This window comes from Budorcas taxicolor, chromosome 3 (genome assembly GCF_023091745.1).
Source record: "Budorcas taxicolor isolate Tak-1 chromosome 3, Takin1.1, whole genome shotgun sequence".
Taxonomy (NCBI): Eukaryota; Metazoa; Chordata; class Mammalia; order Artiodactyla; family Bovidae; genus Budorcas; species Budorcas taxicolor.
The window spans coordinates 77247749-77273657 of NC_068912.1; the positions used below are offsets into that span (position 1 = coordinate 77247749).

A 25909-nucleotide genomic window follows, 5' to 3' on the forward strand; every position below is an offset into this window, starting at 1 on the left:
TGCAGTTGACATTTCTTTTCTTTCAGCACTTGAAAAATGCCATGACATTTCCTTTGGTATCTGTGGTATCAAATGAGATATCTGCCATCATCTGAATTAATGTTCCTCTGACAGGTAATATATTCTTTCTTTCTATCTACTTTCAAGAATTTGCCTTTGTTTTCAGAATTCAATTATGTGTCTTGGCATTGATTCCCTTGAAATTTTCCTGGTGGGGTTTGTTCAGCTTCTTGGAACTGTAAGTTTGTGTCTTTCAGCAAATTTGGGAGATTCTCAGGCATAATTTCTTGCCATACTCATTTAGACTGTACAAATGTTGGGATTTTGGTTACTGCACCACAGATCCTAGAGACTCTTCTCATTTTTTTCCCAGTCTATTTTATCTCTATTGTTCATATTGAGCAAATTTTATTTATCCTCAAGTTCACTGATTCTATCCAATGTCATCTCCATTATAATATTAAGCCCATTCAGAAAGTTTAAAAAATTTCAATTATTGTATTTTTCAGTTCCATGATTTCCATTTACATCCTTTTTATATGTTTTATTTGCTGAACTTTTAAAAAATCTTATTTTATGTCAGAATTCAGTTGATTAACAACCAATGTTGTGTTAGTTTTAGGTGTATAGCAAAGTGACTCAGTTAAGTTCAGTCACTCAGCCATGTCCGACTCTTTGCAACCCCATGAATCACAGCACGCCAGGCCTCCCTGTCCATCACCAACTCCCAGAGTTCACCCAAACTCATGTGCATCGAGTCAGTGATGCCATTCAGCCATCTCATCCTCTGTTGTCCCCTTCTGCTCCTGCCCCCAATCCCTCCCAGCAGCAGGGTCTTTTCCAATGAGTCAACTCTTCGCATGAGGTGGCCAAAGTACTGGAGTTTCAGCCTCAGCATCAGTCCCTCCAATGAACACCAGGACTGATCTACTTTAGGATAGACTGTTTTGATCTCCTTGCAGTCCAAGGGACTCTCAAGAGTCTTCTCCAACACCATAATTCAACAGCATCAATTCTTTGGCACTCAGCTTTCTTCACAGTCCAACTCTCACATCCATACATGACCACTGGAAAAAACCATAGCCTTGACTAGATGGACTTTTGTTGGCAAAGTAATATCTCTGCTTTTCAATATGCTACCTAGGTTGATCATAACTTTCTGTCCAAGGAGTAAGTGTCTTTTAATTTTATGGCTGCAATCATCATCTGCAGTGATTTTGGAGCCCCCCAAAATAAAGTCTGATGCTGTTTCCACTGTTTCCCCATCTATTTCCCATGAAGTGATTGGACCAGATGCCATGATCTTAGTTTTCTGAATGTTGAGTTTTAAGTCAACTTTTTCACTCTCCTCTGTCACTTTCATCAAGAGGCTTTTTAGTTCCTCTTCACTTTCTGCCATAAGGGTGGTGTCATCTGCATATCTGAGGTTACTGATATTTCTCCCGGCGATCTTGATTCCAGCTTGTGCTTCTTCCAGCCCAGCGTTTCTCATGATGTACTCTGCATAGAAGTTAAATCAGCAGGGTGACAATATACAGCCTTGACGCACTCCTTTTCCTATTTGGAACCAGTCTGCTGCTCCATGTCCAGTTCTAACTGTTGCTTCCTGACCTGCAAATAGGTTTCTCAAGAGGCAGGTCAGGTGGTCTGGTATTCCCATCTCTCAGAATTTTCCACAGTTTATTGTGATCCATACAGTCAAAGGCTTTGGCATAGTCAATAAGGCAGAAATAGATGTTTTTCTGGAACTCTCTTGTTTTTTCCATGATCCAGCAGATGTTGGCAATTTGATCTCTGGTTCCTCTGCCTTTTCCAAAACCAGTTTGAACATCAGGAAGTTCATGTATCTATTCTTTTTCAAATTCTTTTCCTATTTAGGTTATTACAGAGTGTTGAACAGATTTCCCTGTGCTATACAGTAGGTCCTTGTTGGTTGTCTGTTTTAAATATATCAGTGTGTACACTGTCAATTCCAAACTCCCAACGTATCTTTCCCGCTTTCTCTCCTGCTAACCATAAGTACATTCTCTAAGTCTTTGTGTCTGTTTCTGTTTTGTAAATAAGTTCATTTGTATCATTAAAAAAAAATATTCTGAATATAAGCAATATTATATTGATATTTGTTTTTCTCTGCCTGACTACTTAACTTAGTATGATAATCCACGTTGCTACAAATGGCATTATTTCATTCTTTTTTATGGTTTGGTAGTCCATTGTAGACATATACCACATCTTCTTTATCTGTTCGTCTGTCAGTGGACATTTAGGTTGCTTCCATATCTTGGCTATTATAAATAGCATTGCAATGAACACTGGGGCGCATGTATCCTTTCAGATTTTGTTTTTTCTGCAGATATAATCCCAAGAGTGCTTCCCTAATAGCTCAGTTGGTAAAGAATCCACCTGCAATGCAGGAGACCCCAGTTTGATTCTTGGATCAGGAAGATCCACTGGATTAGGCACAGGTTACCCACTCCAGTATTCTTGGGTTTCCCTTGTGGCTAAGCTGGTAAAGAATCTGCCTGCAATGCGGAAGACCTGGGTTTGATCCCTGGGTTGGAAGGATGCCCTGGAGAAGGGAAAGGTTACCCACTCCAGTATGGAGAGTTCCATGGACTGTATAGTCCATAGGGTCTCAAAGAGTCAGACATAACTGACTGACTTTCTATATTCTGTAATCCCAAGAGTTGGATTGCTGTATTATATGGTAGCTCTAGTTTTAGCTTCTTAAGGAGCCTCCATACTGTTTTCTATAGCTGCCATACCAATTTACATTCCCACTGACAGTGCAAAAGAGTTCCCTTTTCTCCAAACCCTCTCCAGCATTTGTTGTTTGTAGACTTTTTGATGATGGCCAACCTGACTAGTGTGAAATGTCATCTCATTATAGTCTCGATTTCCATTTCTCTATTAATTTAGCAATGTTAAGCATCTTTTCATGTGCCTCAGCTATCTGTATGTATATTTAGGTCTTTGCTAAAATTTTTTATTTTTTGTTTCAAAAAATTTGTAAGTGCCTGTTGAAGCATTGTTATGAAGGCTGCTTTAAAATCCTTGTTAGTTTTTTCCAACATCTATTTCATCTCAGTATTGGTTTCAATTACTTATCTTTTCTCCCTGATATATCTCTAATCTGTGGGTCCTAACTAGCCAATATTTGCTCCAGAACTTTGGTCTGGTGTGTTCCTTTTTTAAAAAATTAATCTTCTTGGAATATAGTTGCTTTACAATGTTTATTAGTTTCTGCTGTATAGCAAAGTGAATCAATTATACGTATACCAAGGAGAAAAGGACTGGTGAGATGAATTGGGAGATTGGAATTGGCAAATATACAATTCTATATTATAAAGTAGATAACTAATGAAAACTCCTGTATAGTAGTTCCTTTATAACTATGGTATAGTGGTATATAGTTTATTTCTCAGGGAACCCATTCCTTTGACTCTCTGACCTACTGCAATGCTGGATCCCTGGGCTAGGGCTCCCCTTAAAGTGAGATATTTTATATTGACTTTTGAAGTATAAGACCTGGTTTAGATGGAGAAGCTATGGTTTGTATTTTTATCATTTCTTGTGATTTCTATGTATAAGCTCATAATTTGATCTCTCTGGCATTTAAAGGCTTTGCTTTGGGATATATATTTCCACACCCTCTTGCTTTCCTCCTCCTTTTTCTTCTTCCTCCTCCTTTGTCTTCTTCCTCCTCCTATTTTTTTACTTCCCCTTCTTTTTTGTTGTTTCTTTGTTTTAAATGTCTTTCCTCCAAAGGCATCTTTATTCATCTTCCCTATATCAGGACCCTCTTTTTGTGTGTATTTGAAACGTGTATTCTTAGTTTGTTTACTATAAAGAAACAAATATGCATTATAATGATGGGACAGAACTAAAAAGCAGTGGAACAAAAGACATCCATACACCCCAAGGAACCATTGTTTGCAAACAAAAGGTGAGGCTACAGGAGTGAAGAGTAAGCTTGGTCTCAGGTCAGAGCATGACATGGCTCCTGAGGTTCAGTTTCCTCATCACCAAAATGAAGGGTTTGACTTGATGGTCCTCAGAGCACTTCCAGCATGATAAATGACTTAGTGACTGGACATAATTGTCTTCAGATAGCTGAAAGGCTGTAAGGGCATCCAAGGGAGCAGACTGATCAATGCAGTTCCAGACTCCAGAAGATGAAACTGGAATCAGTGAGTGGAATGACAGGTAAACTATGAAAACTTCACTAATAATCAGAACTACCCCCAAATAGAGAGGACAACCTGTCAAGTGCCAAGGTATCTGCTCTGGGGTAAACCGATGCCCATCAGTTTCAGTTTCAGGACACTCTTTTCTAGTCTTATTCCTAAAGGCTTTTTGCTGTTCAGTCAGTAGGTCGTGTCCGACTTTGCAGCCCCACAGACTGCAGCACGCCAGGCTTCCCTGTCCTTCGCTATCTCCCTGAGTTTGCTCCAACTCATGTCCATTGAGTCGGTGATGCTGTCCAATCATCTCATCCTGTCACTCCCTTCTCTTCCTGCCCTCAATCTTTCCCTGAATCAGGGTCTTTTCCAGTGAATTGTCTGTTTGTATCAGGTGGCCAAAGCATTGGAGCTTCAGCTTCAGCATCAGTCCTTTCAATGAATATTCAGGGTTGATTTTCTTTGGGATTGACTGGTTTGATCTCCTTGCAGTCCAAGGGACTCTAAAGAGTCTTCTTCAGCACCACAATCTGAAAGCATCAATTCTTAGGTGCTCAGCCTTCTTTATGGTCCAACTCTCATATCCGTACATGACTACTGGAAAAACCATAGTTTGACTATGTGGACCTTTGTCAGCAAAGTGACGTCTTTGCTTTTTAATACGCTATCTAGGTTTGTCATAGCTTCTCTTCCAAGGAGCAAGCATCTTTTAATTTCGTGGCTGCATTACCATCTGCAGCTCAAGAAAATAAAATCTGTTACTGCTTCCACTTTTTCTCCTCCTATTTGCCATGAAGTGACCTTTTATGTGCCCTAGTTTCAATAGGCAGAGTGTTACTTGTGGTTTAGGGGGAATGTGCAAAGTTTTCATTCTTGCTCAGAATTCTCACTGCTCTTCTTCCCTGCCCCAAGTTCTTCTATCCTCAATTTATTTTCCCCAAACCTGCTATGTTTTCCCGGTGGAAATCTACTCTTATTTGGTTTAAATAAAAAGGTCGTTGGCACTTCCAAAAATGCTCAAAGACTACATGATTATGTGTATACAGATTTCTGTATTATTATTTGAAGGCCAATAGCTGTCTTTTATGAATTACCTATTGTATTCTAAATGCCTTCTAACTAGTGCATCAGGGAGTAGCTTCTTGAATCCTCCCCACAATTCTTTCTCATAGGTATCAGTTCCCCTCTACAGAAAAGTAATTTCTCCAGGATTGCACAGCTCAAGGCATATTATCATTTCAGTTGCTCAGTTGTGTCCAACTCTTTGTGACTCTATGGACTGTAGCATGCCAGGCCTCCCTGTCCATCACCACCTCCCAGAGTTTACCCAAACTCACGTCCATTGAGTCGATGATGCCATCCAACCATCTTATCCTCTGTCGTCCCTTCTGCTCCCGCCTTCAATCTTTCCCAGCATCAGGGTCTTTTCAAATGAGTCAGCTCTTTGCATCAGGTGGCCAAAGTATTGGAGTTTCAGCTTCAACATCAGTCCTTCCAGTGAACACCCAGGACTGATCTCCTTTAGGATGGGCTGGTTGGATACCCTTGCAATCCAAGGGACTCTCAAGAAGCTTCTTCAACACCACAATTCAAAAGCATCAATTCTTCGGCTCTCAGCCCTCTTTCTAGTCCAATTCTCGCATCCATACATGACTACTGGAAAAACAATAGCTTTGACTAGATGGACCTTTGTTGGCAAAGTAATGTTTCTGCTTTTTAATATGCTGTATAGGTTGGTCATAACTTTTCTTCCAATATTAACATGTATTCAAAAGAAGGAAAAGGGGAAAAACCCATTAACATTCTAAAGCTAGCTTTCTGCCTCTAAAGCATGTGTTCTTGATCTCTGCCTAACACCCATGAGTCTTTGGGTAAGAAAGAAAAATTATAAAAATGTTTTCACTAATGAGTAAAATATACTGTATCAGCTTAATGACACAGAAAGATAATATCAGAAAAAGAACAAGAGTTGGAGTGAGGAGTACTAGGTTTGGGCCTAGGTCCATCATTTATGAGCCCTTTAAACTTGAACAAGTAATTTTACCTGCTGAATTAGTTTTCTTTTGCTGTGTAACAAACTACCACAAATTTTGTGGCTTAATAGGACACCCAACTGCAAAATCTAGAACTCAAGTCAGAAGTCTGGATGAGCTCAGCTGGATTCTCTTCTCAATTAAGGATAAAATCAAAGTGTTGATGGTCTGATCTTACGTTCAGTTTCTAGAGAAGAATCTGCTTTGAAGATCATTCAGGTTGTTGGAAAAATCCAGTTGCTATAGCTCTGCGGCTCATGCTTTCTTACTGGCTGTCAGCCAGGGGTCGCTCTCCACTCCTAGGAGGCTGCCCATATTTCCAGTCTGGATTTTCCTGAGGTTTTTGTGACGACGACTAAATGAGAAGTATTGTACACATAGTGGTGATGGATATGATCATTGCTTAATGTTGCTGAGTGTAGAAGATACCCCTCAACCTCTAAACATAGAGCATGTCTACACCACAGGAAATCCTACCAAGAGGCAGGTTCCGAAGTCTCTTATAACAGAAGTGTCAGTTGGTCTTCCTCAGAAAAAACAGAAACTGGGTTTTGTGCTGGACAAATGTTTATTGGAGTGAAGTGGATGAGATGCGGTGAGGTGTCTGTCACCGGTAATGAGAAGAGTGCTAACTGGCCTTCCTGCAGTGAAGAGAAGGTGGCGAGGGTTGGGAAAGGCTAACCTCGCAGGGGGCAAAAAGCGAAGAAGTGGTTTGGATTGCAGTAGGCGAGAAATGCCTGCATTGCCAGCCCCGTAAGCGGACCCCCCTCAGTGGGCGGGTACTTGCGAACACAGGGCCGCCTCCAACCCCCGCCCCTGCCCGGGCTGTGGGTACCTGTGTAGGGGACGCCGGGGAGACTACCGGGGGCGCGTCTGACTCGGTCAGCCCCTCACAACCCAATCCCCCCTCTGTGAGCGGTGCAAGTGGAGTCTCCCAGTCTGCGCCCCCTGGCTCTAGCTAACCAATCTCAGTCCCACTGTTGGTTGGAGCATTTCGCCCAGAGCCTCCGAGCGTACTGGTTGCCGGCTGCGGCTGGGAGCTTGGTTGCGCAATTACTTGCCGCCACTGCGGCCGCGGCCAAAGCCACCTGGGCAAGGAGCGAATTTGCCGCGAGGTTCCCGCCTCGGAAAGAGGTAAAAGCTATCATTCGCCTTTTGGGGGGCACTCAAATGCAAGGTGTAGCGAGCGAACCAGCCTGGATTATCGCGGGGTGGAAAGCAATGGGCGCGTTATCAGGGAAGCGGGTACCTGGGGACAGTTGCTGCAGGTTAGGGGTCTCTGTTAGCATTACGAATCCTGGTCCCTGTGGGCTTCCTGGGCGCCCCACCACCACCGCACTGCCCCCTGTGACCACACCCTGGATCGCGGTGTCTGCGGCAACCTACCCTTGCCCGCAGTGGTCGATCCTTGTCAGATACAGGCATAATTTTTAATACTGCAGGGAAGAAGACAGCAAGGGCTTATTTAGGGTGAAAATGTTTGCTAACATCGCTTGGATGTGCATGTTTTAAGGGTTGGCAAGCTGTCCGTTCTTGCAGTATTCTGTAGTGTGGCATGATAAAATAAAAATAGGCGCGTAGCCACCGCGAAAGTAACAAACAGGTGAAGAGGCTCGGGGCGCTCCTGCCCTCCTCCCCACCCGCATTGCCTTTGGTGGGTTCCCGGGGTGGGCAGAGAGACAGCTCACCGCAGAGAATGGAGGAGGGAGGAGGGAAGTGGGAGGAGGGAGGAGGGTGGGGTTAGCGAGCGAGTCGAGGCAGACACCACCCCCCGCCCCCCCCACCCCATGTCCCCAGGCAGGCGCTGCGACAAGACATCATTCCGAGTTAGACTCCCACCCCTCACACATCCTCTCTTCTCTCCTCCGTAGGCGTCCCTCACTGCTGGCCAAGTGCCTGAGAAGCAGTACACGCACCTCTCAGCTAATACCTGACCATGGGCAACTCCTGCTTCGGCCTCAAGGAACGCCTGATGAAGCGGCTGCGGCCTCTGCCGACTGTGATCGTCATCCGCACCTGCCTGCCCCAGAGAAGGAGCAGAGATTTCCGCGTGGTGGTGCTCGGCTCGGCCGGCGTGGGCAAGAGCGCGCTGGTGCAAAGGTGGGTGCGCGGCAACTTCCGTGAGGCGTACCTGCCGACCATCGAAGATACCTACCGCCAGGCGCTAGGCTGCAGCCACAAGGCGGGTGCGCTGCACATCACCGACACCACCGGTGGCCGCCGCTACCGGGGCCTGCAGCGCCTTGCCATTGCCAGGGGTCACGCCTTCATCCTGGTTTATTCTATCACCAGGAAGCAAACCCTGGAGGAGCTGAAACCTCTCTATGAGCTGATCCGTCAACTCAAAGGTAACAACCCGCAAAAGTGCCCCGTCATCCTGGTGGGCAACAAGTGCGATGAGAGCCGTCGGGAGGTGAGTGAGAAGGAAGGCGCTGCCTATGCGTGCGAGTGGAATTGCGCCTTCTTGGAGACCTCGGCCAAGATGAATATCAACGTCCAGGAGCTGTTCCAGTTGCTGATAAATTTCGAGAAGAAGCCCGCCGCCGCCGCCGCAGCCCCCGCCAGCGCCCAGCCTCCGCAGAAGAAATCCCAGATCCCCAAGACCGCCGAGAAGCTGCTGGGCAAGTGCATCGTCATGTGAACCCTGAGCCTTAGAGGTCGCGCCCCTCCTCTCCTTCAGTGTGCCGAAAACACGGACCGACCCCATCGTGCTGTGTCACCTGTACATGACTGACTTGTGTGCTGTGGTTTGGGTTGTAACAATTAGATGTCAATAAATGTCCCTTGTGAGTGAATAACTTTCCTTTTCCCCAGGCGAGAGAACTCGAATTGTTAAAATAATGGACATTGGAGGAGGAGAGGAAAAAAGGAACAGGATGCATTTCAAGGATGGGACTTGGATGGACTTTAGAGATTAATGTTTGAAAAAGAGACTGGAAATGGCAAAATGAATTGAAAGATACCACTGCCCTTCTTGTAATCCTCTTATTGTGTATTATTCTTAAACATTTCAAGTCCTGTAAATGTCTAATCATATCTCCCCATTGTGTATTTAATTGTTAAAAAACACGTTTCTGCAGCAAAAGCTCTGACAGATGGCTGTGAGACAGAAATACTAAACATGATAAATAAATGAATGTCCTATGGTTGAGCATTGAGGGTGGGAGCAGAGAGAATTGTTAAAGTGGATCTTGCTTACTAAATATATGCCAGTTGTTCCATAGGTCATTTAAAAATGTTTGAGTATTCTATATCCCTGTTTAAAAAAATTATAATAGTTCCATGACTTAATAAAGCTTTTCCTGCATGCAGTCAGCTGTAATACTTTCTTTTTCACTCAACAACAACAAAAATTTCCCGTTGCCAGTCACAACTGGTGAAGATTTCTAATAAGAATTTTATGTACAGAAGCCTATGCCCTCTTGAAATTAGCTGGGTGGGGGTGGTTCATGGGTCCCTGCAATGCAGAGTTAGTTTATATCCATCACCTTTCCTGGGCTGATTCAGGAAGAACTCCAGGCATCTTTGAAGAGGTTACTTGCTCATTTTGCTGCTGTCTTGGAGATGGGTGGTGAAAAGCAAACTCTGCCTCAAAAGTCTTTCCTCAAGAACTACTGGATAATGGATGAACCTAGAGTCTGTTATACAGAGTGAAGTTAAGTCAGAAAGAGAAAAACAAATATCGTATATTAAGGCATATATGTGAAATCTAGAAAAACGGTACAGATGAACCTATTTGCAGGGCAGGAACAGAGATGCAGACAAGACAGATCAGGGGACACGGGGATTGGGGAAGGGGATGGTGGGATGAATTGAAGATTGGGTTTGACATACATACACTACCATGTGTAAAACTGATAGCTGGTGGGAACCTGGGATATAGTGCAAGAAGCTTAGCTTGGTGATCTATGGTGAACTAGAGTGGTGGAATTGGGGAGGAGCGAGGTCTAAGAGGGAAGGGACATATGTATACATATAGCTGACTCACTTCTTTGTATAACAGAACTAGCATACCACTGTAAAGCAGTTATACCCCAATTTAAGAAAAAAAAGTACTGGAAATAGGAAAAAGCACTGGAAATGGAAGGTAAGGGGAGAGACAGGTGGGATTTGAAATCAGAAATTTCAAAGGAAGCTTTTTATTTTAAGATTCACTTTATCTTTGAACATAATTTTCTCTGAGAGAATATGTATCTATACACATCCTTGTTTTCAAGTGTTTTTCTTTTTTCAGTTAAAGAGAAGTGGGGAGGCTCTAAGTCTGGTGATTTTTCTCCATAAAATATCTCTTATTGGATAAATATTTATTGAACAACTTAAATGTTTATAAAATGCCTTCTAATAACTTGATTTTTAGGGGAGAAGCACATCATTGAGGAGGAATCATAAACATCTATCACATAGTAGAGTCAAAATTTTGAGCTTAGAAATTTCATTCAGTGGCTCCTTTTAAATAGACAATTATTTAAAATTTCTGCTATTCACTTTCAAATCAATTCTCAACCACTAGAAAATATCTAAGTGGTTCTGCCATATTGCTTTTTATGTATTCTATTTTTAAAATATTTCTTAGGTAACATCCCTAATGGAGTAATTCCATTTCTAAAAGAAAATATCTTGGCTCTTTTCCAGGTGAATTCTCCTTGAAAAAATGTGTTGCACTCATTGTTTTTCTTTGTAGAGGAGCAAAGGGATTACTAAGTGACAAATACTACACTTTAGAAAGGGAAAGGAGGAGATTTAATGTTGCAAGAAATGCTTAGTAAAAATATTTTTAAATTATAGTAAATATTTATACAGTCTATCTAAATGCCATTGTTTCTATAGCACATTAGAGCAAATTTATATAGTTTTTGTACATGTCAATGTTCTACATCATACTAAATCCTCATGACAATCCAGTGAAGCAGATACTGTTATGCCCATTTTGCAGGTTGATAAATGTTACAAAACCAGTAAGCAGCAGAGCCAACATTTGAAGCCAGGTGTTCTGCAGCATAGTTGGTGCTCTTTAACCACCACAATGTACGTCCATTCTAAGATGACTAGTCCAAGGACAAGTGAGTTGACACCTCTGTTCTCTATTTAAAGGAAACTTTCTCAGAGCCTCCCTAGAATCCTGGAGAGAGGCAAAGAAGCAAATTGACTATACAAAGCACACATGATGGTTTAGAAACAGAGAAGAGAGAATGAGGTGTTGGATAACTTTTCCCTGAAGAGTTTACATGGTTGGAATCTTTTATGCCTAGAGACTTAGTAGATCTCTCCCCAAAATAATTATAAGCTTGAAATAAGCTTTACATTGTTACCTTGGAGCAGGGAAGATGTAAACCAGTCTAACAGTTCTTCCAGCTAATAGTGTTATTCAAAGAAGCTGGAACCTATAGCTTCTAGTTTTTGCACTATCCAATATAGTGGGCTCTAGCTTTATGTAACTTCTGCATTTGAAATATGGCTAGTCCAAAGTGAGGTGTATTGTAAATATACCATACATTATTATGAAAAGAACGGAAGTAGAATATCTCATAATTTTAATGTTTATTACATGTTGAGATAATATTTTAGATACAGTGGATGAAATGAAACATACTAATTTTATATTTCTTTTTGCTTTTTAAAGTGTGACTAGTGGAAAATTTTCAGTCGTATTTGTGACTCATATTTGGCTCGCTTTGTATTCCTCTTGGGCAGTGCTGATACATAGTAAGAGCGGCTAGCAGAACTAATTTCTAATTTGAATCTTATTGTGCATATATTAGCTAGGATCAACAATCAAGTGTCGAAAAACGTTAGCATGTATTTAAAGTAATATGTGTTGTCAGATATCTACATAACTTCATGAAATTCAAGATTAACAGAAATGTAACAAAATCCACTGAGAGGTATGTTTGCATATAAATGAATGGGAATTGAACATCTATAAGCTACATCTATAAACCTGGACCCACAGGCCCAGAACTTAGAAAAATAAATATGTCAGCCAGTGAATTCAGGGAGTTGGTGAGGATTAAAATAAATGAAAACTGAAAATATGCCCACTGCACTAATATGATGTTTTTTCAGGCTACTGATACTGAAAAACCTGCCATCCATTATGATGCTGAAAAGTGAAAAGTGGAGGAGAGAAATCTAGTATGGAGATGAATACAATTTTATAAACTGGGATTCAAAACATTTAACTGACACCAGTGTCATGGGTCTACATGGGTGCATTCATAGATGCTCTGTCCTGTCCCTCAGGGTAACGTCCCTCAAGTAATCCCCCATGTCTGCCTCCAAGTTTCCTTTCTGGTCTTCTCTGTGAGCATATCACACCATGCACCCTTTTTCCCAGACAGCCTGGGCAGTTTTCTCTTTCTTCGAACATCCTATGTGGTTTTTCCTTTGTTGTTTCTTCATACAAAGAAGAAAAATTTTCTTCCATTTTCTGACCATCAGAATTTTATTCACCCTTTAAAATCCTGCCCAAATACCAACTGTCATTACCTTTGAAGGCTTCCTTATTTTTTTAAATAATTATTCACACATGTTATTAAGGGTCAGCAATATCCTTCCTCAGTGCCAATCCCTGGGGTACAGCATCGCTACCTTTAAGAAGCTCATAATCGAACAAGGGAGATGGTGGGGGGCAGGGAAATGCACAGCAAAGTGTGACAGGTGCCGTAAGATGAGTCCATTCTCCACCCTGCTATCATATTGATCTTTCAAAAATGCAATCTGATTACACTACTGCTGTTAAGAGCCATCATTTGCTAGCTATTCTGACAAATGTGCACAAAACTGCGCAGACAAAGATGTGTTACAGCATTGTTCATGCTACCTCTGCTATTCATTGTGTGTCTGAGGGGCAAGTCCTCTGGGCATCATTGTCCTCAGACGTGAAATGGGGATGATGATAATAGCTTCTATTCAGGGTGGTTATATTAAATGAGTTAATACATACAAAGTACTTAGAATAGTGCCTGGCACATTCCAAACAATCCATAAATATTAGCTATTACTATTATTAACAGAAGACTGGAAATTACCTAAATGACTATCAATATGGCCTTAGGTACATTAAAATAATAATGAGGTGATGCAGGCCAACACACAATATCTCCAAGGCTTCTTTTAAGTCCGCTTCCATTTGAGGGTTAGAGTGTGTGTGTGTGTGTGATTGTATATGCATAGTACAAAACTCTTCTAGAAGGATATTCAAGTAAATGTTAATAGGCATTGCCTCCAAGAAAGGCAATGACTGTTTAAAGGGGAAGAAGACCCACTTTTCATTTTATAACCTTTAATACATTTTGAATTATACTGCCATGTGCAATGTTTTTCTACTTATTGAAAAAAGCCAGATAATTTCCTTATGAGTCTTACCAGGAAAGGACAAACTAGGAACTAGAATCCAAATTTTCGAATACCAGCCCCAGTGCTTTTTAAATTGTATTCAATGTTAGTAACCCCAGTGAGGAAACCACATAGTCTAACTGAAAGAAAAAAAAACACAAAACTATTACTGTGTACCTAGCATAGGGCATTTAAAAGACGAGGACCAGATGAAGCTCAGAACCATTAAATAATTAACCTGAGGTCACACACTGGGATCACTGGGGCTGGGATTCTCCCCCAGATCTACCTGATATCACCAAAATGAACCCAGAATCAAAAAATGTAGGTTTAATACTGTGTCTTTCCTTGCTTGCTTTTTTTTTTTTTTGTCCTGTTCACAACCTTGTGAGTTGTGCAAAGGAAATAAACTAAAACCTGTGAAAGCACTGTGCACAAAACTAGGCACATAGTAAGTCCTCTGCCACTGAAAGGAATTGGACTGATGTTTTCTTCCCTCTTTAATGCTCCTGGATATTTACTCCATGACTGATGTGAATGTCATTTCATCCAACACCCCGGCCTCGGAGATTATGTTCACCTGATATTTGTAGGAGAAGCACATCTAAAAAATTCCATTTCTAAAAGCTCTATATTCAGGCGTGGGAGGTAACCAGCTCGCCACGTTAATGCATGTCCTCCTGTTTACTCCTTTGGCTCTGAAAGCTCATGTGGACTCTTTGTGAAAGCAATCATTAATCCAGAGTGGGAGAGAAAGAGAAGGATTCAGAGAAAAATTACTCGTAATTGCAGAGCTCTATTAGTATGTTTTTCTCTGCAACCTGGAGCTGAACATTGTGCAATGTATTTGTTCCCAGCGTAATTTAAATGTGAATTAAGCAGTGCTATGAGGCCAGGCTGTTTGAGGACAAGGCAGTTCATCACATGTTTGGAATTATTGCTTGAAAATGTCCACCTGAGTGAAAAATGCCTCCTATCCTGCTGGTAGAAGCACTCCTTAAGATACTAACTATGATATTAGCTCTGCTGTTCTTAACCAGCTAGCCACCTTTGGAAACTTCTGTGGACTGCAGTTCATCTTTGAAATGAGAGGACCTCAAACTCAAGGTCCACAGAGAGCAAGTAGGCAGTCTCGATGATAATATGTGGGAAGTTCCATAAGGAACTGCCTCTGTCCAGTTCTACTGGGAGATATGGACCCCAGTGTTATAAATTTTTTTCTGATTTTTGTGGTGAATCTCAAAATTTTAAAATATTGACAATTAATTAAAAATTGTTGGTACAAAACATACACATAGACCAATGAAATGGTATAGAGAGCCCAGAAATAAACTCACGCACTTATGGTCATTAATCTATGACAAAGAAGGCAAAAATATACAAGGGAGAAAAGACAGTCTCTTTAATAAGTAGTATTGGGAAAACTGGACATTTACATATAGGAGAATGAAATTAGAGCATTTTTCTCATACCATAAACAAAAATAAACTTAAAATTGATTAAAGACCTAAATGTAAGACCAGAAACAACCTCCTAGAAGAAAAGATAAGCAGAACACTGTTTGACATAAATCTCAGCAATATTTTTTTTTTTTTTGGCTCTGTCTCCTCAGGCAAAGAAAACAAAAGCAAAAATAAACAAATGAGACCTAATTAAACTTAAAAGTTTTGCACAGCAAAGCAAACCATCAATAAGAAAAAGAGAACCTACTGTATGGAGGAAAGTACTTACAAATGATCAGTCCAATAAGGGATTAATCTCCAAAATATGTAAAGGTCCAAAGTCAGGTTCACATGATGCTGTTCCCAATGCTAGAAAACATCAAGATTTTATGCAGAAGTTGGGGTAATTGCCTCGTCTAGAATTCTGTGTACTTTGTCCCCAGAGTGGCATGACATTCCAAGAATCTCACCAAACCTCTTATGAAAGCAGAATCTTCATCTCTAGTTCTAAACCATAGCTCAATAAAACCTCAAACTTTTTCTTCTTTCCTTGCAACCCACTCACCACATCTTTTCTTTGCCTGACTCAGTTTAACCCTTACTTTCTCAGTTAACCTTCACTGACTATCCTGGCTAGATTGTCTCCCCAGTGTAGCGTCCCATCACACCGTATCCTTCCCCTTTGCATCATTATTTGTTAAGTAGTTTTGCAACCAGAGAAAGTATAACATTGTGAGTATGAGGCCATGTGTGAATTTTGCTCACTGGCGGTACTTCTAAAGTCTAGCACAATGCTTGGAACTTAATAGGTGCTGAATAAATGCATATTAAGGGAGGAAGCAATATTTTACAAAGGAAACAGGCTCATAAAGGTTAAGTTATCTTCCCAGGGCACAGAGCTAGTAAGGGGCAGAACCAGGATTCAAGCCTAGATTTGTCAGATTCCAAAATCTCCTAATCACTATAACCAAGAGCATAGCTCCATGTTCTATTCCTAAGTTCACTCTCTCGAGGGAGAGCACCAGTCAAACAAATCTGAAGGTAGCGTTTTGTTCTTAAGTCAAAGTCATCAACCATCTTTTCTGTACAGATTGAAAACAAGAGCTAAATATATGCTTTGAAGTGCAATTACCCCATTGTTGCTGGGAAACTTGTCAGTTTGAGGTTGGCTTCATCAGGTATGAAGCTGAGAAACTTCTGGGATGTCAGGTTCTAGTAAGAAACAATTTCCTGGCAGAATAAGAAATAAAATTCTCAAGTAGACTTCTTGCCTCCCCAGAACGCAGCGGGGAGGATGGTATCACCAAAAGGCCTTGGAACTGATGCATGATGTTAGGCCAGGAGCTTGAGGAGCCCATGGCAGATACCACGGATGAAAAAGGGAAGCAGGCTCACGACACAAGCAGGTACAAGTGAGCCACCCAATGGGGCTCCTAATCCAAAGGGAAGTAATTGAAAAAATATGAAATTAATAATAACCAACATTTATTGAGCTCTCCACATGCCTATCTAACCATCCCTTCATTTATCAAAGCATCAAATTTTATCTATCTAGCCATCCATCCCTATACATCCACCTGTTCATCCATCCATCAATCCACACCCATCAAATATTCACTGGGGGCCTGTTAGGTACTGAGGACTTTCTTGGTGCTGAGAATATGGAGATGATTGTAGCAGATTGAATCCTTGCCCTCATGAAACATACATTCTAGTGGGATGGAGAGTAGAGGGAGAAAACAATGAGCAAACACATTAATATTATACAATATAACCTCAGTGATAAGTGTTATGAAGAAAAAAAAAAAAACCCAGGATGAAGGGACCAAGACTGTCAGGGTAATTTTGTAGATAACATGGCCAGGACATTTTGCTAAGCATAGGACAAAACATAATTGTATGTAATTTTCCTCTGCACTGTATACTAGAAGACACTGGATGGTAGTAAATTAGTTTCCAAGAGTTAGATTCAAATTCAAGCCCACCTAATGCCACAGTCTACACCTCGGGCACTTCTGTTTTTCAGTCCCAGGGATCTGAGCTGGTCAAAGCTGAGCCAGATAAATGCTGGTGTGTTGCCGTAATTTTTTTCTCTAGCACAAATATTTATGATGTTTGTATGATGTATGACTCACTGCACCAAACTCTGGGAAATAGCCTTCCCTGCTCTAAAAGAGCGCATAGTCTGGTAGGAATGTGGACAACTTAGAATATAGCAGAGCAAACCCTGGGTCTTCTGTAAGGGTTGGTGCTGGGATAGGAGCTCTAGAGAAGGCTAGAGCCCCTCATCCTGACCGCTCCCGCCCACCTCTGTGTTCAGCCCTGCCTTCCTTGGATCTCACCTCCTTTCACTCACCTCTTGCCCCAGTGCTCCACCCAGCCTGCCCCCTTCATGGTTCCTCAAGTCCACCCTACTTACCCTTGCCTCAGACTTTTCACTACCCACTGCATCTGCATTGCTTTCCATTCCCTACCCAGTTTTCTTCAAAGAGTTATTGCCATCTTCATGTACAGTGTATAATCTCTGCTCCTGTGTTTAGGCACTGTCTCCTCCACTTGAATATCAGCTCTTCAAGAGCAAAGTTTTTTTTTTTTTAATTCAGTTTTATCTTCCTGGCACCTTGAAACAGTGTCTGACACAATACAGGTCCTTAATGAAGGGAAGAATGTACAAATGACTCGCACTGGGCTTGATGATAGCTGGGGGATTCAAATGTAAAAATGCAAAAGCCTGGGCCCCACCCTGGGGAGTTAGTAATTTTGGAGTTAAGCCTGAGCATCTGAAATTGTCAAATGCTGAAAGTTAATTCTATGGCACCAGAGCCAACTGTTAAATATTCAGGAATTTTGTGAGCCGGTTGCTAAATGCAGCCATTGTGAAAAATTAGATATAAAGCCACAATTATGTTTAATTATATTTAAAACAAATATACTCAAACTTGAAATACCCCAAATTCATCACTATAATTCCTAGGTATTTTACTACAGATTACTATTATCTGTGCTCTTGGGTTATGTTGACTGTATTTGTACAGCAGAAATACTCTACAGCATGAGCTACTGTGTGGCCCTTCCCAACACTATTCAGTGATGTCACGTTGATAGCTTGAAACTGGTCACCACAGAAGTATTTTCCATGGATGGTAGCCTGCCAGACTCCTCTGTCCATGGAATTCTGCAGGCAAGAACGTTGGAGTGGGTTGCCATTCCCTTCTTCAGCAGATCTTCCCAACCCAGGAGTTGAACCCAGGTCTCCTGCATTGCAGGCAGGTTCTTTACCCTCTGAGCTATTGGGGAAGCCCATGGGAGTATTTATACCCTGGAAATTGCTAAACGCACAGATTAGGTCTTGGTCTATCTGAAGAATCAGCTGTTGAAGATTTACCAGCACACTACTGGGCACCCTCAAGTTCAAAACCACTGACAGATGGACAGAGAAAGGATTCAAATCAACGGTGCCACTCCTTAGCTGACTCTTTGGAATACTCTGAGTGGTTCCACGGGGCTAGTGCTGTGGTTCTCAAACTTTCAGGTGCTGGAAACCCTTTATGGTGTTAAAAACTATTCAGAACCCTCAAAAGATTTTGTTTATGTGGGTCATATCTCTGGATATTTATTGCAAAATACTGAGTTAAAATGGAAAAATTTTTAATGTGCTTATTAATGGAAAATAATAGTTTTAGTTTAAATAAATAGTATATCTTTTATGAATAATAAATGCATTTTCCAAAACAAAAAAAAACTTTAATGAGAAGCTGACATAGTTACATTTTTGCAAACCCCTTGTCAAGCTTAACAGAAGACAGCTGGCTCCTTATACCTGTTTTTTCATTCAATCTGTTAGAATATGGCCCATTATGGAGCTTTGGGAAAACATCACTGAATTCTCATGAGAGAGTGAAAGTGAATAAAGCAAATAATGTCTTAGCATTATTATGAAAATTGCTTTGACCTCAGGCCCCTTGAAAGGGCCTTACGGACCCCATGGGTCCTTGAATCATGTTTTGAGAACCTCTCATGTAGCATAAAAAGTCCAAAGTATGCAGGGGAGGAACTGATGGATTGGAGATAAAGCATGAGAGAGAAGCAGGGGCCAGATGGCATCTGATGGAGTTCATGGAGAGCCGCTGAGGGCTTAAAAGCTGGAGAGTGACAAGGTCATTCTTTTATTTTGGAGAGATCATGGGTTATAGTGAGGAAACTAGACTAGAAAGGCTGAGAGGGGTTTGGGATGGGGGCCCAGCTGGGAGGTTGTTACCATAAAGCAGATAAGACATGAAAGAGGCCTGAACTGAAGTCATGGCTGTAAATCTGGAGAGCAAGTGTAGCATGGTAGAGTTGAAATGATTTTGCAATGAATTATATGTGAGGGGAAAAGAAGGGAGCGAGGGTGTACCCAGATTTCTGCATTGGGCAGCTGAGTGGGTGGTGAGTAGTCCAGGGTAGGAAATAATTAACTCCACTTTGCACTTGTAAGCAGAGTTTTCTAGTAGGCAGTGGACAGGTAGGTCAGCAAATAGGAGAGGTATCCAGGCAGGGCAGAAGTGGCCTAGGGAAATCAGCCAAGGCTTAGAGGGACAAACTTATTTGACTATGATCATGCAGCTTCTAAGTGCCTAGAACATTTTTCAGCAGGATAACGCACGAAACTGTTATCACAGTGCCCAGTACACAATGGTTATGTAAATAAATCGGTTATATTTTGCCTTCATTTATTTATTTTTCTCTAACTTGCAAATGAACTGTGTAGGTGGTCCCCCTGCAGTCCACTCCACCGTTCCTGAGGTTCATTTGCTATAGTATAATGTGTGGGCTAACGCGAGAGGCTTAATGCAATTTTCTTTAGGCTGTGGCCAGGAAAATTAGTAAGATTGAAAAATATTAGGTAGCTATTCTGCAACTTGCAATGGAAAAATCTGCACAGAGTAAAAACCTGGGAGCAGGGTATCAAGCATCAACCTTTCTGCCCCCAATTGCTTTAGGAGCAGAAGAAATCTGGTGCCGAGTTAAACAGCTACTGCACAGGCTCTGTGCGTAGTGAGCACTGATACTAACCACATGATTGATGAGGGACAGTTTAGTCACAGGGTGCCCAGAAGGGTGAGAGGTATGGTCAGAAAGGCTCATATAACTGTCATTCAGTCACACATTTACCCAACAAATACTCGTTGGGTACCCAGCCAGAGACAAAGCAAGATGCTAAGTCCTGTGGGACTTATAAAGTAGGATGAAATTAGGATCCTACCTTTAAGGAATTTACAGCCTCTAACATGAATAAGAAACATTGCTTGAACTCTTATATTATGCTAGACACTGTTCTAAGCCTTAGACATGTGTTAGGTCTTTTGATCTTGACAAACGATAGTATAGGTTGCATGTTATTATTATCAATACAGTTCTCATTATTCACATGGGAAAGCTAAAGCAAGGGGAAATTAAGGCACTTGCCTAAATCTCTAGAACACGTGCTCCCAATGGGGAGACAAGTGAAAATCTCTGAAAGCGAGATCAATGTAATCATCGGTCAGGTCAACTAAACCTGTAACATGTCTTCACCAAGCAAGCTTGCTTTAACTGTTGCTACAAAAACCTTGCATGTTCTCCAAGCATCAGGTAGCTTAAACAAGTTGTCCAAGTTGTTTGTCAAGAACTTGGAGCCAGCCGTGTCCAGTTTAAGTTCAAGCCAGTTAAGACTGCTTAGGACCACAGCCCTCTGATTGGGCTTGCACAAGTGTTTGCCCATGACCTTTTAACATCAGAGGGCCCAAAACTCCACCCTCAGAACATGCTAATGTCTCCATTTCTTGAGTCTTCAGTCTATGAAGAAGCCTATAGCATAGTTCCACCTGCACAGAACAATGATTACATCACTTTCTAATTTCCAATCACCTTTTCCCACGCTTCCCATGCCTCAGCTTTATCCTGTAAATACCCCCAGCCCCTCATTTCAGGGGAGGCCGGTTTGAGAGTTCTCCATCTTTCTGTTTGGCCGCCTTGTGGATGAGCCCTTTGGTGCAAAGTTTGGCATCTCAGCATTTGGTTTGCTGTATGTGGCAGAAAGCAACCTATTTAAGGAAGAAGAGGATGTTGGGCGTGTACCCAGTCTTCTGTAGTGGAGTGGGCCAAGAAGAAACTTGCAGGTAGGAGCGTATGAGACTGCTCTGGGGCACAGGCAATACGTGGAGTGTAATGGGAGGTGAGGGGGAAAGCATGGCACCAACCTGGCACAGCTGCTGCTGCTAAGTCGCTTCAGTCGTGTCCGACTCTGTGTGACCCCATAGACAGCAGCCCACTAGTCTCCCCTGTTCCTGGGATTCTCCAGGCAAGAACACTGGAGTGGGGTGCCATTGCCTCTCCCACCTGGCACAGAGATGGCCCATATATGGCCTATATATATATATATATGCAGTAAAGAGTTAGAGAATCTTTTAAAGCACAAGGGGTTATGTAATAAAAAGAATAGTTTAGAAAAAAATGACACAGCCGAAGAGTTGAAGGAGAGGGAGAACGAAGGCAGGGAAATAAAGGTAGGACCCCAATGATTCTTCGATCTTCCTTGAAAGAAGAGTTAGGGTTAGCTTGTTTCTGCAATTGATATTCTTTATAACCCTCACATTTAAAGTCGCATGTACTCACTGTGGGTTCCCCAGGCGGCACGGCGGTAAAGATTATGCCTGCCAGTGCAGGAAATGCAAGAGACTTGGGTTTGATTCCTGGCTCAGGAAGATCCCTGGAGTAGGACATGGCAACCACTCCAGCATTCTTGCCTAGAAAATTCCATGGACAGAGAAGCCTAGTGGGTTGCAGTCCCTGGGGTCACAAAGAGCAGCACTCAGCTGAGCACGCAGCAGTCACGCTCACTATAGAAAACAACATACAGAGAAGTGTAAAGATGAAAAACACCCATACTTGGACACTAATACCTTGGATACTAATACTCCAAGGTAACTACCGTTAATATATTTATTTACTGCCAGGCTTTTTTCTAGGCATTGTTCTCTAGGTGGGTTGAGAGATATCTGGTGGATAAATAGATAAATAGGATTGATTGAACAAATTGGAATTATGTTGCTTAGAATCCTGCATTCCCCTCTCCTCCCCACCATGGTCACATGGGGAATGGTTTTCCCCTTCTATTAAACATTCCTTTAAACAACCATGCATTTGGTTGATTGAAATATGGCATCATTTAAGTAACTTGCTATTGTTTGATATTCTCTTTGGTTCCTACTTTGCTTTTGAGTTGCTAATAGTGCTGTAGGAAACAACCTTGTACATTGATCTTACCCCTTGTCTCTGAATATTCCCTCGGGTTTAATTCCTATGACTGAAATTACTGGGTTAAGGGGTCTGAGCCCTCTTCAGGTTCTTGATCTGTATTTCTAAATTGCTTTTTGGAAAGGCTGCAGCAATTTGCGTGTCCACCAGCCCTGGGCAAATGCTCCGCCAGTGGATTGCACACTCTGCATCAGCGTTTAAGTATCTAGCCCTGAATTGTGTCGCTTATGCCAGACCACAGTTTCAAACTGGATTTCAAATATTTTGACTTGGACCATGTGTCAGATCGGGACAGTTCTTTCTCGAAGCCAGGTTTGTGCAGTGGCCCGAGTGCTTGATAAGGAGCTGTTTACGCCGTCAGTGTAGAAATGAAACTGACGTCATCAACCATTGCTGGACAGAAAGGAATACAACTTGAAGAAAGCTCTTTATAAAGAAATGGGAAGACTGGCTTTTCAGACACCTTATTTTTAAGTCCACTTCAGCAGAGGCAATCCTGATGATTTGGGGCCTGATTATCACACATTTTTAGCCCTGGTCTGTCTCTTTCTGATGAGCTGGGATTTGACCAATTCATTTTTCATTAACCCCTCTTCAAGAAGACTGAAAGAAAGAACAAAAGAAAAAGAAAATCAGAGATGCCCAAGCTTTTCTGGTTTTCTTTTTTGATTGATGGGTGAATAAACTCAGAATGTAAGTGAACACTAATAATCCTTGCTCTTTGACCCTCAAATCACAGAAAGTTGAGAGGTTGTCTTAGAAATGATTAGGAAGATTTTTTTTTTTCAATCATAATGATGTCTGATTTTTCTAGCTTTGGATAGTACATGTCTAGTCTGTTTTAAACCTCTAAGATACAGAAGTCCAAGGGACTCCCAGGGTTTTGTCCATTTCATCCTACTCATCCTCCTAGCATGCTCCAGTTTATCTATGTGATGAAGAAGAGGGGGTGAATTAGGTTACTGTCCATTCTAACCCCAGTGAATCTTTAATCCTAACATCTTAATCCAGGACAAATGCCCTATGGGGAAGATTGAAGGGAGCAGGGAATCCTGGTGTTTTGACATTTCCCATAGGCAAACTATAGTTCCTTCCCACAACAGCTACACTATGCTAAGTGCTCTACAAATATTATCACATTCATTCCAAATGATGACAGGCACTGTTAATAGTGCCAGGGTTTACAGCTGGGGGAACTGAGTCACATAGGCGTTAAGTATTGGGTTGACCAAAAAGTTCGTTCGGGTTTTTGGAGAAATGTTACAGGAAAAATCCAAAGGAACTTTTTGGCCAACCCAATTCCGTGAAGGTGTCACAGAGCTGGTGAGTTGTAGAGATGTGTTTCAAACCAAGCCAGTCTGGGCCCAAAGTGAGTGCTTTCAACCACTGTACTATGCTGTCTTCACAATTACAGCTTTTTCTCAATTAGCCTTTGAATGGTCCAAAGCCCACTGACTCTGCTTCCCATGACTGGCTCTGTCAACAGATTTATATGTCTTGGCAGCCTCAAACTGGGGCTTCCCAGGTGGCGCTAGTGGTAAAGAACCTGTCTACAATGCAGGAGATACAAGAGACACAAATTCAATCCCTGGGTTAGGACTTTCTCCTGGAGGAGGGCATGTCAACCTACTCCAGTGTTCTTGCCTGGAGAATCCCATGGACAGAAGAGCCTGATAGGCTACAGCCCATGGGGTCTCAAAGAGTCGAACACAACTAGAGAGACTTAGCATGCATGCCTGGCCTCAAACTGATGGTGGAAACACAAGCATACCTCACGGTGTTGGCTTGCAGCATGAATAAGATGTTGTTTGTAATGAATAACTCTCTTCATTTATTGGCATTTGCTGGCTGGGCAAGTTGACTCTCTGAGCCTCAGTTTATCTATCTGTCAAAGGGATGTGATAGTATCCATTTCAGGGGATTGTTGTGAAACTCAAATGAATTAATACATGTGAAGTACTCAGAACAGGATGTAGCACAGAGACACTACTCTTTAAGTGTTGTTAATATCATTACGTCACATTATAAGCTACAACTATTTATGAGGCATGGTGCAAAACATTGGAAAAACAAGGTTAAACAAGACAGGTAGGTCCCTCCCCTCAGGTCTAGTGGAGGAAATTTTTTTGAACAATTACTGACAAATGATAAACATTAGGAGTGTTATAGAGAAGAACTATGGGTTGCTGTCAGAGCGACCAGTAAAAAGCTCTAACCTGATTCCCTAACTGGAGATCAGGGAAGTCTTCCATAAGAAGGTAGCCTGGCATATCAGACACTGAAATCTTAATTTCTCCCCAGGGGTATTTCTCCTTACTTTCTGTATTCTCACCTGTTTTCTTCACCCACAATGTCCAATCCGTGAACAAGATATACAATCTCTTATTGTAAAATAAACCCCAGTTTTATTCAATTCCACCAGTATTACCCTTTCTTGAACCACCACGTCCACCTTGCCTTCTGCAGGGGTCTCCAAAGGTTTTCCTTCCATGCTTTCTCTCTGTCATATCTGCTACCCATTCTCCATAGCATCAAGAGTAATCTTTTAAAAATGTGAACATAAATTAAAATGTCCCAGTGACTTACATTTAAACTGAAAATCTGAGGCCCTTCAGTTCAGTTCAGTTGCTCAGTTGTGTCTGACTCTTTGCGACCCCATGAATCGCAGCTCACCAGGCCCCCCTGTCTATCACCAACTCCCAGAGTTCACTCAGACTCACGTCCATCGAGTCAGTGGTGCCATCCAGCAATCTCATCCTCTGTTGTCCCCTTCTCCTGCCCCCAATCCCTCCCAGCATCAGAGTCTTTTCCAATGAGTCAACTCTTCGCATGAGGTGGCCAAAGTATTGGAGTTTCAGCTTCAGCATCATTCCCTCCAAAGAAATACCAGGGCTGATCTCCTTGCAGTCCAAGGGACTCTCAAGAGTCTTCTCCAACATCACAGTTCAAAAGCATCAATTCTCCGGTGCTCAGCTTTCTTCACAGTCCAACTCTCACATCCATACGTGATCACTGGAAAAACCATAGCCTTGACTAGACAGACCTTTGTTGGCAAAGTAATGTCTCTGCTTTTCAATATGCTATCTAGGTTGGTCATAACTTTTCTTCCAAGGAGTAAGTGTCTTTTAATTTCATGGCTGCAGTCACCATCTGCAGTGATTTTGGAGCCCATAGAAATAAAGTCTGACACTGTTTCCACTGTTTCCCCATCTATTTCCCATGAAGTGATGGGACCAGATGCTATGATCTTCGTTTTCTGAATGTTGAGCTTTAAGCCAACTCTTTCACTCTCCTCTTTCACTTTCATCAAGAGGCTTTTTAGTTCTTCTTCACTTCCTGCCATAAGGGTGGTGTCATCTGCATATCTGAGGTTATTGATGTTTCTCCCAGCAAGCTTGATTCCAGCCTGTGCTTCTTCCAGCCCAGCGTTTCTCATGATATACTCTGCTTACCCATGGTTTATAATGCCCTAGGTGATCTGCCCCACTTACCTCTCTGACCAGTGGTATACCTGTCTATCTCCATCACTGTGCCCTAGGAATAAGTCTTTTTCCTTTTGACTTTGCAAAGCTTGTCCTGCCTCAGGACCTTTGCACTTGCTTCTGCCTCTCTCTGGTATATCCTTTTTATCAATGTCACA

The 25909-nt window shown here is 41.9% G+C and overlaps 1 protein-coding gene across 1 annotated transcript; it reads left to right on the top strand.

The window, feature by feature from the left end:
- Positions 1-8150: 8150 nt before the first annotated feature.
- Positions 8151-8855, top strand: DIRAS3 (DIRAS family GTPase 3). Its single transcript, XM_052637992.1, has one exon. It carries the CDS (start codon positions 8151-8153, stop codon positions 8853-8855), a length of 705 nt encoding a protein of 234 aa, XP_052493952.1.
- The last annotated feature ends 17054 nt before the right edge of the window (positions 8856-25909 follow it).